The sequence below is a fragment of the Callospermophilus lateralis genome, chromosome 8 (assembly GCF_048772815.1).
Source record: "Callospermophilus lateralis isolate mCalLat2 chromosome 8, mCalLat2.hap1, whole genome shotgun sequence".
NCBI classification, from domain to species: domain Eukaryota; kingdom Metazoa; phylum Chordata; class Mammalia; order Rodentia; family Sciuridae; genus Callospermophilus; species Callospermophilus lateralis.
In genome coordinates, this window is record NC_135312.1 from 90856953 (window position 1) to 90873867 (window position 16915).

The following is a 16915-nucleotide window of genomic DNA, read 5'->3' on the forward strand; positions in this document are numbered from 1 at the left end:
AGTCATCATGTCTGTTCTTGCTGAACCTCCAGAACAAAGGACTACAGGCCTGGCACATAAAAAGAGCTCAAAAGAGCTTTGACATATCAGTACTTGACAAAATGAATTCTCTTTCTGCAGAGCTGAGAAATGTCTCACACGCAATGAACACTTGACCAAATCGTGCTACACGGATGAATCTTCTCAGTGACATAGAAAGTGAACTCATCCATTGAGATGATAGTAGCTACACATTTTGAGTTCTGTCTGTGTGCTAAGTACCATATTAGGTACTCCCCTGCCAGCTACTGTAGCAAGTCAGCACAGTATTTCAATGGCTTACATGAGAAAACTTCATTTTTTACTCACAAGTGCTATAAAAGGGCTACTCCTGATTCACAGGCAGCTGTCTTCCAGAGGTCCAGGCTTCTCCCATATTCCAGTCATACCACCTCCTAGGCCCTTGCCCAGCAATGGTGGAAAAGGATGAAGATGAGGCACATGGCCTCATACAGATACAGTGAGACTAGGAGGCCCCTTCCCAATGGCAGCTCTGTATTATGGAAATGAGAACATGAATTTTGGTAGACACTTGGTCATTTCATCCACATATAAATCGTTTACTGTTTATAGTATCTCTATGAAAAGGGTTTGTTATTATCCTCATTTTATCGGTAGGAGTACTGAGCATTAGACCTGTCCCCACACACTAAGATCCTGGTTTGGGATTGAAATACAATTGTGTCTGACTCAATAGATTTTGTTCTTAACCTGAGGTGCTAGGTGCATGTGATTCTGCCCCTAGGAAGCCTTTGGCAATGTCTGTAGAGTTTTTTTGGGGGGTGGGGTGGGAATAGGAACTACTGGCATCTAGTGAGTGGAGGCCAGAGATGCTCCTATAATGCATGAGACTTCCCCCACCTCCACATACATCTCCACAACATATCCAGTCCAAATGTCGATAGTGCCAATGTTGATAAACTCTGTGCTCAACTGTATGCTACCTATGCTGGATAAGAGTGGAGGCAAAACATGGTTGAAAAGATTAGGAAGAGCTGTTGTGAGGGATGAGGTTAAATGTAATTATAAAGGGATATGGAAGATTGGGAAAAGCAGAGTGGTACTGTTGGGGAAGGAGGTAAATCATCCTGTTAATTTTCTATCAGTTACTTGGCATTTCTGGGCCTTGATGGTATTTTTAAAGAATAAATGATCTGTACTTTATCAAATAAAATTATTATCCTTAAAACCAATTTATTTCTGTACTCAGCGGGACAAGAGTCGTCCTTTTGTAACGTCTAGTCCTTCAAATGGAGCCAAATCCATTGCAGAAGGCTGGGTCTCTCATGACCCTAACAGCAAGAATTTTGGTGATGTCCATTTTTATGACTATCATAGTGATTGCTGGGATTGGAAAGTTTTCCCAAAAGCTAGATTCGTCTCTGAGTATGGCTATCAGTCCTGGCCTTCCTTCAGTACGTTACAAACGGTAAGCCATCATTTGTTTGATTTATGGTGATTCAGGAGAGTAGACTATGGGCAAATGTTGCTTCTGATCAGTGCTTCAGAGGGTCAAATGAAATCTACTTCTTATTTAAATGAAAGTTTAGGAAGAAGATGGAAGAAAAATACTTTTTTCCTTCAACATTTGGACAGCTGAAATTCTTATAATCATTATTTTGGAGATTATAACTTTTCTGTATCTTAATTTTTGTATATTTTTTGTTTAATTTTCACATATTCCTGCATTTTTAATTGGTGCATTATAATTATAAAAAATGATGGGATTTGTTTTTACATATCAGTTTTAATTATGTTCCTTTAGGAGCTTTTGAAAGTTAAATGAAAACTGGTGGTTGCTGAAGTGTGAATTCTTCTTGCACATGAAAGTATCTCTTACTTGTTCTTTCTCTAATCCTATAGCTGTTTTATCATTTATAGAGATTCAGAACTAGATATTTCACTACAGTAAGAAAGGTGAGTGTGATAAATAAATCTTGGTCTAATGTTATTAAGTTTTAAGTTTTTTTCTCCTCCTTTCCCATTTCATTCTCCTCTTTCGTCATGCAAATATATTTGATTTTCAGTATGGATTTCCATGCTCTCTGTTCCTAAATATTCTGTTTCAGATTTGTATGCATTCTTTTGAAAAAATATTTTAAAAAATGAACTATTTTTTAAAAAGAACACATTTATCATTATATTGACAAATACCTAATAAATGATTATAATGACAAATATCTGAATAAATGTGTACACCAACAATAGTTAAAATTATTTCTATATTTAAGACAGTAGATAAGCCCACTAATAACCTGAATATACATGCAAAGACACATATATTCAGTTTGCAGGAAAATATTTCACTCTTTTTTTTTTTAGAATTTTAATATTTATTTTTTAGTTATCGGCAGGCACAACATCTTTGTTGTATGTATGTGGTGCTGAGGATCGAACCCGGGCCGCACGCATGTCAGGCGAGCACGCTACCGCTTGAGCCACATCCCCAGCCCCAAATATTTCACTCTTAAAAAGATCTTTACTGAGATTTAATTCCTTGCTATACAATTTACATATTACGAATAGAAGAAAAGAACCATTTTTTTAACCTTTATTTTAACTTAACCAGCTAAATTCTTATAATTATCATTTTGGAGATTATAACTCCTATTACTTTTATGTGCACAATTAAGTGGTCTTCAGTATGTTCAGAGTTCTGAAATCATTACCACAATCCAATTTTAGAACACTTTCATCATTTAAAAGCAACCCTGAATCCATTAACAGCTACTCTCCACTGTCCTCTCTCTCTCCTACCCCAGCCTTAGGTACCACCAATCTATTGTTTATGTCTATAGATTAATCTATTCTGCACTATTAATATAATTGGAGTTAAACAATATGTGGTCTTTTGAGACTGGCTTCTTTGACTTACCATAATGTTTTCAAGGTTCATCCGTATTGTATCATGTACTGGTATATCATTACTCTTTTACTGCTGAATAGTATTCTGTTATATGGATTTTCCGTATTTGGCTTACCTGTTTTTCTGTTAGTGGACATTTGTATTATTTTCATCTTTGGGCTATTATGAATAATGCTGGCATGAATAGTTCTGCACATGTTTCTGTGTCAACCCATTTTTTATTGTACTGGGTATGTAGCTAGGAGTAGAATTGCTGAGTCATATGATAACTCAGTGTTTAATATTTTGAGGAACTAACAAGTTGTTTTCCGTGGTGACTGCACCATTTTACATCCCTACCAACAATGTATGAGGGCTGCGATTTTTCCGCATCCTTGCCAACACCTGTTATTTTCCATTTTTTTTAAAACATTTCTTGGAAATATACATTTACAGAAAATTTGCATTTCTTCGATGTTGATTTTGTTGAGTTTCGTCTCTCTTTCTCTTTTTTGTACCTGGGATTGAACCCAGGGGCACTCAACTGCTGAGCCACATCCCCAGCCCTATTTTGTATTTTATTTAAAGACAGGGTCTCACTGAATGGCCCTTACTGAGGCTGGCTTTGAACTCATGATCCTCCTGTCTCAGCCTCTTGAGCGACTGGGATTACAGGCATGTGCCACTGAGCCCAGAGAGCCTCTTTTCATTGTATATCTTCCTTTGAGAAATATACAGTCACATTCTTTGTTCATTTTTAAATTGAGTTATTTGTCTTTCTTTTATTACATTATGAGATTTTATATTATGGATTTTCTTTAAATCAGATATATGATTTGCAAATATTTTCTCCCAATGTGTGAGTTATCATTTTACTAACTTGATGGGAGCACTTAAAATACAAAAAAGCTTTTAGTTTTAATGAAGTTCTACTTACCAATCTCTTGAGGTTTTGGTGTTATAGCTAAGAAATCCAAATGACAAAGGTTTACACCTATATTATCATCTAGAAATGTTATAGTTTTAGCATTTAGGTCTATGACTTGTTGTGAGTGATTTTGTTCTGTGTGTATGAGGTAGGTGTTTAGATTTACTTTTTGCATGTGGGTAGCTAGTTGTTCCCACACTGTTTATGGAGAGGCCTTAACAAAATACTGATTTTTAGAGGAGAGGTGTGTCATTGCTTGGTTTGTGTCAAGATTCAATACATGTTTACCAATTTTGCTTTGCAATCACTGAGGAATGAATAAGTAATAAGATCAAGCTCTAAAACATTTAAAACATTTACATTTGTAATAGTGGTATTACAATATTCCTCTTTAAGGACTGTGACAATTTCTGTTAAATCTGTTGATTATAGTTTATTATTCTGTTTTGATAAAATAATAACATAAAATGATGTTTACCTAAGTAGATGAAATAATATTCTAAAATATACATAATTAATGTTTTAAAAACCAGAAATATGTTTTGATAAGGCAGTGTTTTTGGGAAAGATACCAAGACATAACTTTCTAGGTTAGAATAAGGGACATTGTAAGTGCCAAATTCTGGTTTTATGATTCTACTTATTGCACAAGGCTAGTTTTTCACCAATAACAAGTATGATGACAAAAACATTCATGAAATTAAAGCCACAGAGCAAAGCCTAAGCACTTTTCCAGAGTGTAGAGTGCTTTCCAGGTTTGTCAGGAGCTCACAGAGAAGCAGTTTACCACTAAATTCTCAATCTGTAACTCTCCTTTTTTATTCAAAAGGTCTCATCTGAAAAGGACTGGTTTTACAAGAGCAATTTTTCCTTTCATCGACAACATCATCAACATGGCAACGATGAAATGCTGTATCAGGCTGGACTTCATTTCACACTGCCCCAAAGCTCAGACCCCTTACGTCAATTTAAAGACACCATCTACATTACACAGGTAGGTTGTTTTCATTGTGAAGCTGAACAGGTTTCGGTAGTTAATATAAGTGATCATCTAGATTTGGTAGGTTTGATGTTGTGGAAAATATTCAGGTTTTTCATTCTAGCAATATTTTCTTCACAATAATATGATAACACAAAAGACTTGACATAGTTAATGTTGGTATTTGTTTCTCTTGGAAGAGACTATAAAGTTCTAAAACAAATTGTGTATAAAAATGCTCCCTAGCTCAAGATTACTATAAAGGTTCAATAACTAAGATGGTATCATTTCTGAAAGCTAAAATAACAGTGGAACACAAGCAGGTCCAGAGAGAGACTCATACATAATATGGCTACCTGATTTATAGCCATGATACCATTGCAATTCAGTAGGAAAATAATTTGATCAATAAGCAGTGCTTTATCAAATGGACATCTTCATGGGAAAATAAACGAACCTTGATTCCACATGTAAAAATGAGTTTGATTACTGATCAAAGATTCAATTATGGCGGCTGGAGTATAGCTCAGGGGTAGAAAAAATGCTTAGCATGCCCAAGGCCCTGGGTTTGATCTCAGCACCAAAAACAACATACAAATAAACAAACAACAAAAACAAAACTCCAAAGACTTAAATGTGAAAGGCACTGCAATAAATTTTCCAAAAGAAAACATAGGGGAATATCTTCATGACTTTGAGATAAGCAAAGAGTTCTTAGGACATCATAGCACTAAATCTAAAAGAAAATACTGATACATTGTACTTCTTATGGGCCTCTGAATACAAAAGTGTCACTAAGAGAAAATGCAGGTTATGATTGGGGACTGCTGGTTGTAATTCATATATCATTTTTTTCATTTGGCATGACTGGGGATCCACCCTAGAGCCTTGTGCATGCTGGGTGAGTGCTTCACTGTTGAGCTATTCTCCTACCACAATTTATATATATGTCTAACAAAGATATCCATAGTGAAGAACTTATATAAAGCAAGAAAGAGATGGAACACATTTAAAATGAACAGAAATCTTGAACAGGCACTTCACCTAAAAAGATACCCAAATAGTCAATACATATATGAAGATGTGTTCAATCTCATCCTTGACCAAGCAAATGCAAATTCAGGCCATACCAGAATACCTCACCATAACCAGCAGGATGGCTAAAATTTTTAAAAATTGACAGTACCAACTGTTGGTGAGGAAGTAAAATAGCTGGAAATTTTAGACATGATTAGTGGGAGTGTAAATGTGTTTAACCACTTTGCCAAAATTTAAGGCAGTTTCTACTGAAGCTAAATATTTGCTTTCCTTTTGAATGAGCATTTCTGTTCCTAGCTTTGTACCTAAGAAAAACAAGTGCATATGTTCACCAACAGACATCTAAAAAAGATTTGTGCTGTGACAGTCTGCATCTTATTGGATATATTTTTAAAATAGTTCAATAGCAGCATATTTGACATACCATAAAATTCACTTGTTGTAAGTGTACAATTATGGGATTTTTTATATGTTTATGGAGTTTTGCAACCATCACCATGATCCAATTTCAGAATATTTGTTATCCTCAAAAGATCCCTCATGCCTGTGTATAATCACTCCTCTTTCTTGCCTCTGACCCAAAGGAAATATAAACCTTTCTCTCTTTTTAGATTTGACTTTTCTGGACATTTCAGACAAATGAAATCATACAATAGGTGGTCTTTTGCATCTGGCTTCTCTCACCAAGGAAAATGTTCTTGAAACTTATGTGTGTTAGAATATGTATATTGTGTTTCATTCCTTCTTCTTGTCAAATAGTATTCTTTTATATTGATATACATATTTTGTTTATTCATTTATCAGTTGATGGACATTCAGATCATTTCCACTTTAAAAAAGAATTTTTTAGTTGTACATGGACAGCATGCCTTTATTTTATTTATTTATTTTTATGTGGTACTAAGGATCAAACCCAGTGCCTCACATGTACTAGGCAAATGCTCACTGAGCTACAGCCCCAGCCCTGTTTCCTCTTTTTGACTTTTATGTAATACTGCTATAAATATTCATATAAGAATCTTTGTATGAACATATTTTTTCTTTCTTTGGGGTGGTTAGGAAATTTATAAGTGGAATTGCTGAATTATATGGCAAATTTATGTTTAAGTTTGAAAGTTAAATTGCCAAACTGAATATCAGATAGTATTTTCTTCTTAATGTTCCATTATTATTATATTATTATTATTATTATTATTATTATTATTATTATTTTTGATACTGGGGATTGAACTCAGGGGCACTCAATCATTGAGCCACATCCCCAGCCCTATTTCGTATTTTATTTAGAGACAGGGTCTCACTGAGTTGCTTAGTGCCTCACCATTGCTGAGGCTGGCTTTGAACTTATGATCCTCCTGCCTTAGCTTCCCAAGCCACTGGGATTACAGGTTTGCCCCACCATGCCCAGCTCCATATTACTTTTTTTTAATTGTTGTTGTTAAATATTTATTTTTTAATTTTAGGTGGACACAGTGTCTTTATTTTACATTTATGTGGTGCTGAGGATCGAACCCAGTGCCTCATGCATGCTAGGCAAGCACACTACCACTGAGCCCCAACCCCAGCCCCTCCATATTACTTTTTAAGTTTGAATATTTTGCATCATATACCTGTGACTTCACACACTTAAGATTATGTTAAAACTGTTACTTATTTACCTGTTTTTTCTTGTGTATATTTCAAGTTCCCAAAAAGAAGGTGAGACTCAATTCCAATCATATTGGTTGCTCTGAAGTAGATCAGAAGTTTTTGTTAAACATGATCGTATTTCAATCTTTTCTATTTTAACGTCAAAAATTGTACCAATTTTTTGGTACTGAGGATTGAACCCAGGTCGCTTAAGCACTGAGCCACATCCCCAGCCTTGTTTGTTTTTATTTTGAGACAAGGTCTTATTATGTCCTTAGGGCCTCACTAAATTGCAGAGGTTGGTCTCAAATTGCAATCCTCCTGCTTCAGCCTCCTAAGTGCTTGGGATTTAAAGGCATGTGTCACTGCGCCCTGATAAATTGTGCCAATTTTTATCCAAACTTAATCTTCTCCTGTATGAAAACACAAATCCCTGGGTACAAACTGCAGCAGAAAATGGTGGACCAGAGGATAATTATTTTTAGAAGGCAATGAAATGATGAAGAGAATTTCAATGTTTAATCCCTAATCTTAAGGAAGTTTCACCAGTGTGATGTGTAACTAATGAACTTATCAGAACACAAGGTTAAAGTAATAGCTGTCCCTTGAAAGTGTTGCAATTCATCTTTTAAGATTTTCATAGCCAACATTCTGTGAAAATATTTTGATTTATAAACTAGGTCATTCATATTTGTGTGTGTGAGAGAGAAAGGAGAGGAACCTTTACGGTCGTTTTTTATTATCTTTCCTTCTTGTAGTTGTTCATTTTATTATTGTTACTTTATTTCCCCCCTTAAAACCACATTCAAAGACCTGATAAAAATGATCTTTTCTGAACTGATTAGCATTTAAGGTACAGAGTTAGGTGCCGGGTGTACAAGTGGAATTATCTGTGGCTGTTTTTTGTGGCCGATGGGTGTTTTCTTAGATTTTAGTACTAGTTTCCTACTGAGCTTTGGTTCAAAATTGGACTTGACCTTTATGCAGTTTGTTACTTGCACCTTGGTGATTTCTGTTTTGTGTTAGATGGGATCTGCAATGAAAGGAGAGTGATTTTTTTGTTTGTTTTTAGTTTTGGTATTTCTTGACCAAAATACAGACAAGAAATGTTAGGGCAGGACAGGGGCTGTGGCTCAGTGGTAAAGCGCTCATCTAGCATGTGTGAGGCACTGGGTTAGATTCTCAGCACTGCATGTAATTAAATAAAATAAAGGTCCATTAACAACTTAAAAAAAATACGCACACACACACACACACTCCTAAACTTTTTTTTTTTTTTTTTTTTTTTTTGGTATTGGGGATTGAACCCAGGAGCACTCAAAAACTGAGCTACATCCCCAGTGCTATTATTATTTTTTATTTTGATCCAGAGTCTTGCTAAGTTGCTTAGGGTCTTGCTAAATTACTGAGGCTGACCTCAAACTTGCAATTCTCCTGCCTAAGCCTCTCAAGAAGGTGGGATTGCAGGTGTGCACTACCATGCCCAGTCTAAACTAACTTTTGAGTGATGACTGCACCAATCTGGCCTCTTACTCATTACTTGGACCAGAAGCTGGGCTAATGACAGTCTTTACTGACCCCCTTAGCTTACTAAGCATCTTCTAGTGCTTTCATTTATTCTTTGCATATTTATTGATCATCTAATGATTACTTGGAGACATCCCTGAGAAACTCACATTCTTTTTTAAAATTATTTGTTCTAACTAGTTATACATGACAGTAGATGCATTTTGACACATCATACATAATGGAGTATAACTTCTCATTTGCCCGATTGTATATAATATAGAGTTACATGAGTCGTGTAATCATATATGCATATAGGATTATTATTCTATATGTCTGATTCATTTCACTATCATTCCTACTCCCATACTCCTTCCCCTCCTTTCACTCCCCTCTGTCTAGTCCAAAATACCTCTATTCTTCCTGACCCTGCTTATTGTGAATTAGCATCTGCATATCAGAGAAAACATTTGTCCTTTGGTTCTTTGGGATTGGCTTATTTTGCTTAGCATAATATTCTCCAGTTCCATCCATTTATTGGCAAATCCCATAATTTCATTGTTTTTTAAGCCTGGAAACTCATATCCTTTAGGGGCCCATTCTGTCTCCCTGCACTTCAAGTAACTTGTTCACTAGAACTCAGAACAAAGTCTGGTTGTGCTGTTGGCCCAGGTGTCAGTAAACAGCCCTGAGACATGATGGAAGGGCCAGGCTACACTGAGCTTTTATGAGGGGCAAGTGGGAAAAGAGGAGGATGAAGGAGTAATTGCTAACATTGTATGTTAGAATCCTTTATAGAAATCAGGTGATTGGATAGTCAAGAAATTGGCATTCTTTGAATGTCTACCAAATGCCGTGTTGTGGGCCTTGAAGTGCTTTCTATATTTTCTCATGTAATTCTAACAACATCTCCAAGCATCCATACTGCTATTTACATTTAATACATGAGGAAATAGAGCCTCAGAAAGATTAATATTTTGTCAAGGACTCATGGCAGTGAATGGAGCAGGGTTTCTGCTTTTTAAACTATGTATAATATTCTACCATTTCACGGTTGAGATAAGGAAAGTTCTGTAACTTCTGAGATATTTGGTTGACCTATAGCATTAATTTTTCAGCAATTATGTAAAGCAGATATTCAGCACATTGAACAAAATTGACCAGATGATAGTTATATTGTTTGCATGCACAATACATAACAACAATTTTCACTATTATGTATAGTTACAATGCACCAATAAAATGATATAAAAGAAATATAGTACATTAATTAAGAAATTTACTGGGGGCTGGGGATGTGGCTCAAGCGGTAGCACGCTCGCCTGGCATGCATGCGGCCCAGGTTCGATCCTCAGCACCACATACAAACAAAGATGTTGTGTCCGCCGAAGACTGAAAAATAAATATTAAAAAAAAATTCTCTCTCTCTCTCTCTCTTAAAAAAAAAAAAAAGAAAGAAATTTACTGGAACACTAAAGTAAATCAATGAAGCCAAAAGCTAGGTCTTTGAAAAGATCAAAAAAAAAAAAAAATGACAAAATTCTCAGCTAGACTGGCCAAGAAAAAAATGAAGGGAGATTCAAATTACTAAATTAGGAATGAAAGAGGGAATGGTGCTACTCACCCTACAGAAGTAAGAAGAAAACACTATAAACAAAAGAACATGGCAACAAATCAGAAAACCTGGATAAAATGGCCAAGTTGCTAGAATTTTTTTTCTTATCTAGAATTTTTTTTTTAAAGAAAAATAACAAATATTGGCACAGATGTGGAGAAATAAGAACCCTCATGTATTGCTGATGGGAATGTAGAATGGGTTAGCTGCTGTGCAAAACAGTTTGTCAAGTCTTCAAAATGTTTACATATCATTACAATATGACCCAATAATACTACTCTTAGTTATAGTTGAGAAAATTGAAAATTGAAATGTTCACATAAGAACGTGCATACAATTGTTTATAGCAGTATTTTTCATAGTAGCCCGAAGGGGAAAAAACTCAAAATTAAACATTGATAAATGGTTAGAGAAAAGGTGGCATATCCATATGATGAAATATTCAAAAATAAAAAGGAATGAAGTGCACACACACACACACACACACACACACATACATATACTGCAACATGAATGAACCTTGAAAATTACACTAAGTGAAGGTAGGAAGTCACAAAAATGACATATTGAACCATTCCATTTATATGAAATGGGCAGGATAGGCAAATTCTTAGAGACAGGAAGTAGATTTATGGTTTCCAGAATCAGGAGACAGGGGAGAATGGAGAGTGGCTGCTAACTTGCATGTTGTTTCTTTTTGGTGTGATGAAAATATTTTGAAGTTAGATAATGGAAAGATTTTCACAATCTTATGACTATACTAAACTAAAACCCAATGAATTATAAACTGTAAAAGTGTGAATTATATGTGCTTTGTGAATTATATTTTAGTTTTAAAATACCTTTATTGGAAAATTCTCATTATCAGCATAATTTAAGTAAATACAATATCTAAAAATTGGCAAAACTTAATTACATGGCTACTTCTGTTTCCAGGTTTGGGAGTGGTGTTTCTAGAAAAGGTAGCCCAGCTACAATTCCATCACTCTGGAGGAAGGGGATATGGGGTTAAGAAGACAACTAGCAATCTCATCACAGTGGAGACGCTGGAATTGGGACCTCTGTCTTGGTGTCCTGGTCTTTTTACTGTACCATCTGTCTCTGTAAGGAGACTGATTTCATAAGTGTAATCAAGCAAGCTGCTGAAAGTAGGCATATTTTAAAAACTAAAATAAGATTTGTCTGCTGACAGTGGGACTGAGTAACCTAGGAAATGACTAAGCATTTATCTTCTTATATGTAAAGATTGCCATCTTTAGGAAAGAATGCATGGGTATATAAATATAGGTACATTTTTTAAAGGGAAGGGGCATTTCTGAGATTTTCCAGAGAACTCTGATTATATAACATTCCTTTAAGATGTACAGGGAAAATAGCCTCTGAATTTTTTATGGGAAAAAAATGCACATATTAGTCAGCATTTTGTCACCGTAACAATACCTTAAATAGCCAATTTATAAGGGGAAAAAGTGTATTTTAGTTTACAGTTTTAGCTTCAATCCATAAGGAGTTAGCCCCATTGCTTTGGGCCTGTGGCGGCACATCATGGCAGGAGTGCGCCCACCTCAAGGCCCAGAAATGAAAGAGAGAAGAAGAGTCTGGTGTCCAAAATCCCCTTTGGAGGTAGACCCCTGCAGTGAACCAAAGACCTCTCAACGTTTCCATCACCTCCCAATAGTGCCAAACTGGGACCAAGCCTTTAACACGGGGAGACACTGAAACCATAGCATTCTACCCCAAAGCCCCAAAGGTTCATGTCCATTTCTCAATGCAAAATGCACCTCCAAGAGTCTCAAAGTCTTAACTATTCTAGCATTGCTCAAAGTCTCAGTCCAAAAATCTCCTGAGAATCAAAGCAAACTTAGCTGCAAACCCTTGTTTAAAAAAAAAAAAAAAAAAGTTATATACTTCCAAGGTACAGTGGCACAGAATAAACATTTGTATTCCCAAAGGGAGAAGCAGGAAAACAGCAAGGAGAGATCAGCAAAGCAAGACCCATATCCATAGGGTACTAAATCCTAAAGCTCCATGTCCAACATCTGGGGCATTCTATGGTGGGATGTGGACTCCTGAGGGCTTGGGCAGCTTTACCCCTATAGCCTTGCTAGTAGCAGTTCACATGGGAAGGCTTTTCATACTTTCTGCAGCTTCTCTTTGCAGTGGTTCAATATTTCTGGCAACTCTAACTTTCTAGGGTTTCCATTGCAAGTTTGGCTTTACTCTTACAGCTCCATCACCCTGTTGGGGGCTGCATGCAGGGACTCTGACCCAGCAACACACTGTATGGCCTCCTGGGCTTTCCTATGAAGTCTCAGTGGAAGCCCCCATGACCTTCTGAGTGAGCATAACATGGAAAATCAGCATAGCATAGAAGATGCTAAGGCTTTCTGCTAACAGGAGGCATACTTAGGTCTGCTTGCACCATGGCTGAGCAGTCTCTGAGTGCCTTGCCAGCCCAGGCAGACTTGTATGAGCAGGGCACCCTAGGATCCTCTTTTCAAAAGACTCACACTTGGAAAGCCTTTGAACTGGATTTCTCTTCTACATCTGTGAGCTGGCGATGGGTGGGCCCTTGCCAATTCCTAAGATGCCCTTAAGGCATCTTTCCCCATGCAAAGAACTTGGCTTACTAGCTGTATTTTCCTTGGCTGAAACGTTATATGTGCTTCTTTTCTGGCCAACCTTCAAATTTTTTCAAAAATTTTCTCTTCTGTTACTTGTTTCTCTTTGTTTTTCAGTGGAAGTCTTGCCAGAAGCAGCCAGCAATACCCAGGCCACAGCTTGAGTGGTTTGCTGCTTTGAAATTTTCTCTGCCAGACACACTAGTCTGTTACCTACAAGATCAGCCTCCCACAAAGTTTCAGGTCATGGGCAAAATACTTTCAAATTCTTTGCCCTGGTGTAACAGGTGTGGCCTTTAGTCCAATTCCCAATAGAATTCTTACTTTCCCCAGAAACATCATTAATATAGTCTTTACTGTCCATATTCCTATCAGCATTCTGGGCTCCTGAACCCCTAAAAGAACACTGTTAAGTTTGCTTATAGCATTTTGGGATTTTTCTTGCCTATTCCTCTAAACTTTTCCAAATGCAAACCAATTCCAAAGGGCTTTCTACAACAATGGCTGCCTCACTTCTCAGTACCAATTTTCTGTTAGTCAACTTTCCATCACAATAATGAATAATCTGAGATAATCAGCTTTTAAAAGAAAAGCTTATTTTGGCTCACGGTTTTAGAGGTTTCAGTCCATGATTTTTGGCCTCATTGTTTTGGGCAATACTTGAGAATAATCACCTTCAAAGGACAAAAGTTTATTCTGTCTCAAAGTTTTGGAGGTTTCAGTCTATGATCATTTGGTCTTATTGCTCGGGGCATGTTGCAGCACATCATGGCAGAAGCATATGGCAGAGCAAAACTACTTTATATAAGCCAGGAAGTGAAGAAGAGAAAGAGGCTAGGGTTCCACAATCTCCTTTGCTAGGCCCTACACAGGCAATGAATGGCACCATCAAGACACCCCATTCTGGGTGCCTACCCACAATTCCTGAATAAGACCCAAAATCCTGTGTCATTCCTGCTAGATCAAAGAGGCCAGTGACCTCAAGCTCTCCAACTAGGCCCCACCTCTCAAAGTTTCCGCCATCTCCCAATAGCAATAAGCTTGGGTTCAAACATTTAACACAGGGACCTTTACCCACACCATAGCAGCATGTGCCATTCATTATCCTTCACTATTACTAACTGGTTTGGATAGTCTTTGAGATCCATGTTTTTGGCATGGTACCGTCTGTAAGAAAAGTGCTATGCGAGAGCCTGAGGTCCTCAAGAGCCTTGGTTATCCTCTTTTGAGCTGGATTCAGGCATAATAGGCTATTAGGGGACACTAGCAGTGAAACTTCCCTTTCATTGCTAGCAAGGGTTAGGAGTCTTGCATGCACTTAAGTTTTTTTTAAAGTTTGAAAATTCTAAGGGATTAATTATATTTACCGATGAAGTCAGGAAAGGTAAATTACAGTTGAGAAGATTAATGTTAGGATGGATGAACAGAAATAAATATTTATATCTTGCAATTAGTTATGAAAATCAATATGACTCAAATGTTTATAGTAGCTGGCAGATAATTTAAATGGATGAATGTATGATTACTGAGGATTGTGGCAAAATGGGGTACACTGGCCCTGACATAAGACTATTAATAAACACCACCACCAACAACAACAAGAAACAAAACACACCATGTGGGCCAATTAATACCTGTTGGGAGCTAAGTTTACCCTGGTCACTGCCAATTAATGCCAGCAACTTGTCTGAAATATAGCATTATAGAACAAGAATGTTAGATTTTGCCTTATTGTCATTCAAAGAGACAATACAAGAAGGGGAAAATTAATATAAACAGTAAATGTTCTTAGCCCTTATATTTAAAGGAAAAAACAGGAAACTAGTTTTCCTAATTCCAGATTAATCAAACTATGATATAACTACATAGCCATTCAAAACACAAAGTGCCAGAGCTTGGAAATGTACACGTGTCAAAATTAAGTGAGCAGTATAATTAAATGTATGTGAACTATAATATATAACAAAGATTGGAAATTAATTTAGACCCAGATAAATAATTTGGTTCTCATCATATTTTTCCTGTCCAAAAAAGAAAAAAAAAACATTAAATTTACCATGAAGAAATAGAAAATATAAGCTACCATTACCAAGTCTATCAGGAAAATATCTCCTTGTCTTTTGGTTTAGGTCCGACTAAGCATGAGCTAGATTCCTGATAAGTTATTGCTTTGTCCTGGAAGTTTTGACTTTTGCCTGAACTGGATGGCTTAATGACTTACACCTGTGCACGTTGATATCTTGTTGCCATATCAGAATTCTGCTTCACTTTTTTCCTTTTCACCTTATTTTGAAATCTGAATCTAAAGAAAGTAACTCCTGTCCCAACCTCCTTGAATGATCCCCCTCTTTGGTACTGTAGTTTGTAAATCAAGGCTGAACCAAGTTCCTGAAGGGTATTATCCAAGTATTGCAGGTTCTCTTTCCTTTTTGGTACATCAGGAATGGCCCAGCCCTTGGGGATGCCTTGGGTCCTGACCATTCTGGAATTGAGAGTGGGGTGTCATGATGGTGCCATTCATTTTCTTGGCCAGCAGCTTCTACAGTGTATGATGACCAACATCCTTTTTCCCTTTTTGGTTACTCACTAGTATAATAAGGACTCCTGCTGCCTCTTCTCTAATGATCCCTCCACACACAATCCATAAAGTAATGACTGCTTTTTCAGGAACTTTGGGATAACAAATAGACTGTGTCATTCAGGGACTTGGGTATGTATGGTGCATTGGGCAGAGGTGCTGACTGATTTTGTGCCTGTGGACTATCTTTATTTTGGTTGATGGTGACATTATTTGGAGGCTCAGAGTGATATGAGTTCAGATTGTACTGAATCATGAAAACAAAAATAAACATTACTTTCCATGCTGATGTGGGGTAATGTTGCAGGTCAGCCATGGGCTGTGTGTGGGAGCTGTGAGCATTTGAGTATGTGAGAGGACTGGCCTGGTTGCATGCTCTTTGGGCCATGCAACATATGTGTACACTTTCCTCTCACTCTGCCTGTGTTCTCACATAGCACCTGAGATGGGTGTGACTTGCCAAGATATCAGTCAATCTGCTGACCGCAAGACATCATGAAGCTAGACTCAACCCCCTGAAATCTGACCCTTTGCCTCATTTGGAAAGGATATTTCATCGAACCTCCCTTTGTGTGTCCCCGCCCCCTCCAATATAAGAATAAAGAATTCAGGTGACTCTCTGTCTTTCCAACAAACCCCTAAGGTCGAGAGCCGTCCCGGATTTCGAAAAGGTTTTTCTGTATGCTTGCATTCTTTTTTCATTGTTTTGTTTTAAGTTATTGATGTAGACAGATTTTGTGAACCCAGCATAGGTTGCCAGCTCAGTTAGATGGTGATAGGGTAAAATATGTGGTGGGCATGGACTGATGCTCAGTTCAGCCCCCTGATTATATTTAGTGATATTTCATTTCAAACTGCCTCATCTTCATTGAATTTTCTAGAAGTTGCTCTATAATACTGCTTTGGTACAATAACTCAACAAACATGGATACTTGCTCAAGGGATTTGATTTCCCTATGACTAGCTAGCTAGTCTTTAAAGTAAATAAATTTCTTTCTCTCTCTCTGTTTTATTTATTTTATTTATTTTATTTTTTATTTTTTTTGCTTTAGTTCAGACAAGATTGGTATTTTTACAAGGAACTTGGCTAGAGATCCTGAGTGTAATTGTGGAGTAACTTGATTGGCAGAGAAAAAT

The 16915-nt window shown here is 36.8% G+C and overlaps 1 protein-coding gene across 4 annotated transcripts in view; it reads left to right on the forward strand.

The window, feature by feature from the left end:
* The window catches only part of Manba (mannosidase beta), a 105333-nt gene that overhangs the window by 77486 nt on the left and 10932 nt on the right, over positions 1 to 16915 (forward strand). For all 4 annotated transcript variants that reach the window (XR_013155567.1, XR_013155568.1, XM_076864810.2 and 1 more), the window contains exons 12-13: positions 1250 to 1468; positions 4642 to 4806. Coding sequence is in view for 2 of the 4 variants with exons in the window: in XM_076864810.2 (XP_076720925.2) it covers positions 1250 to 1468; positions 4642 to 4806 (384 nt within the window). In the remaining 2 variants the exon portion in view is untranslated. The remainder of the gene's footprint in view (positions 1 to 1249; positions 1469 to 4641; positions 4807 to 16915) is intronic.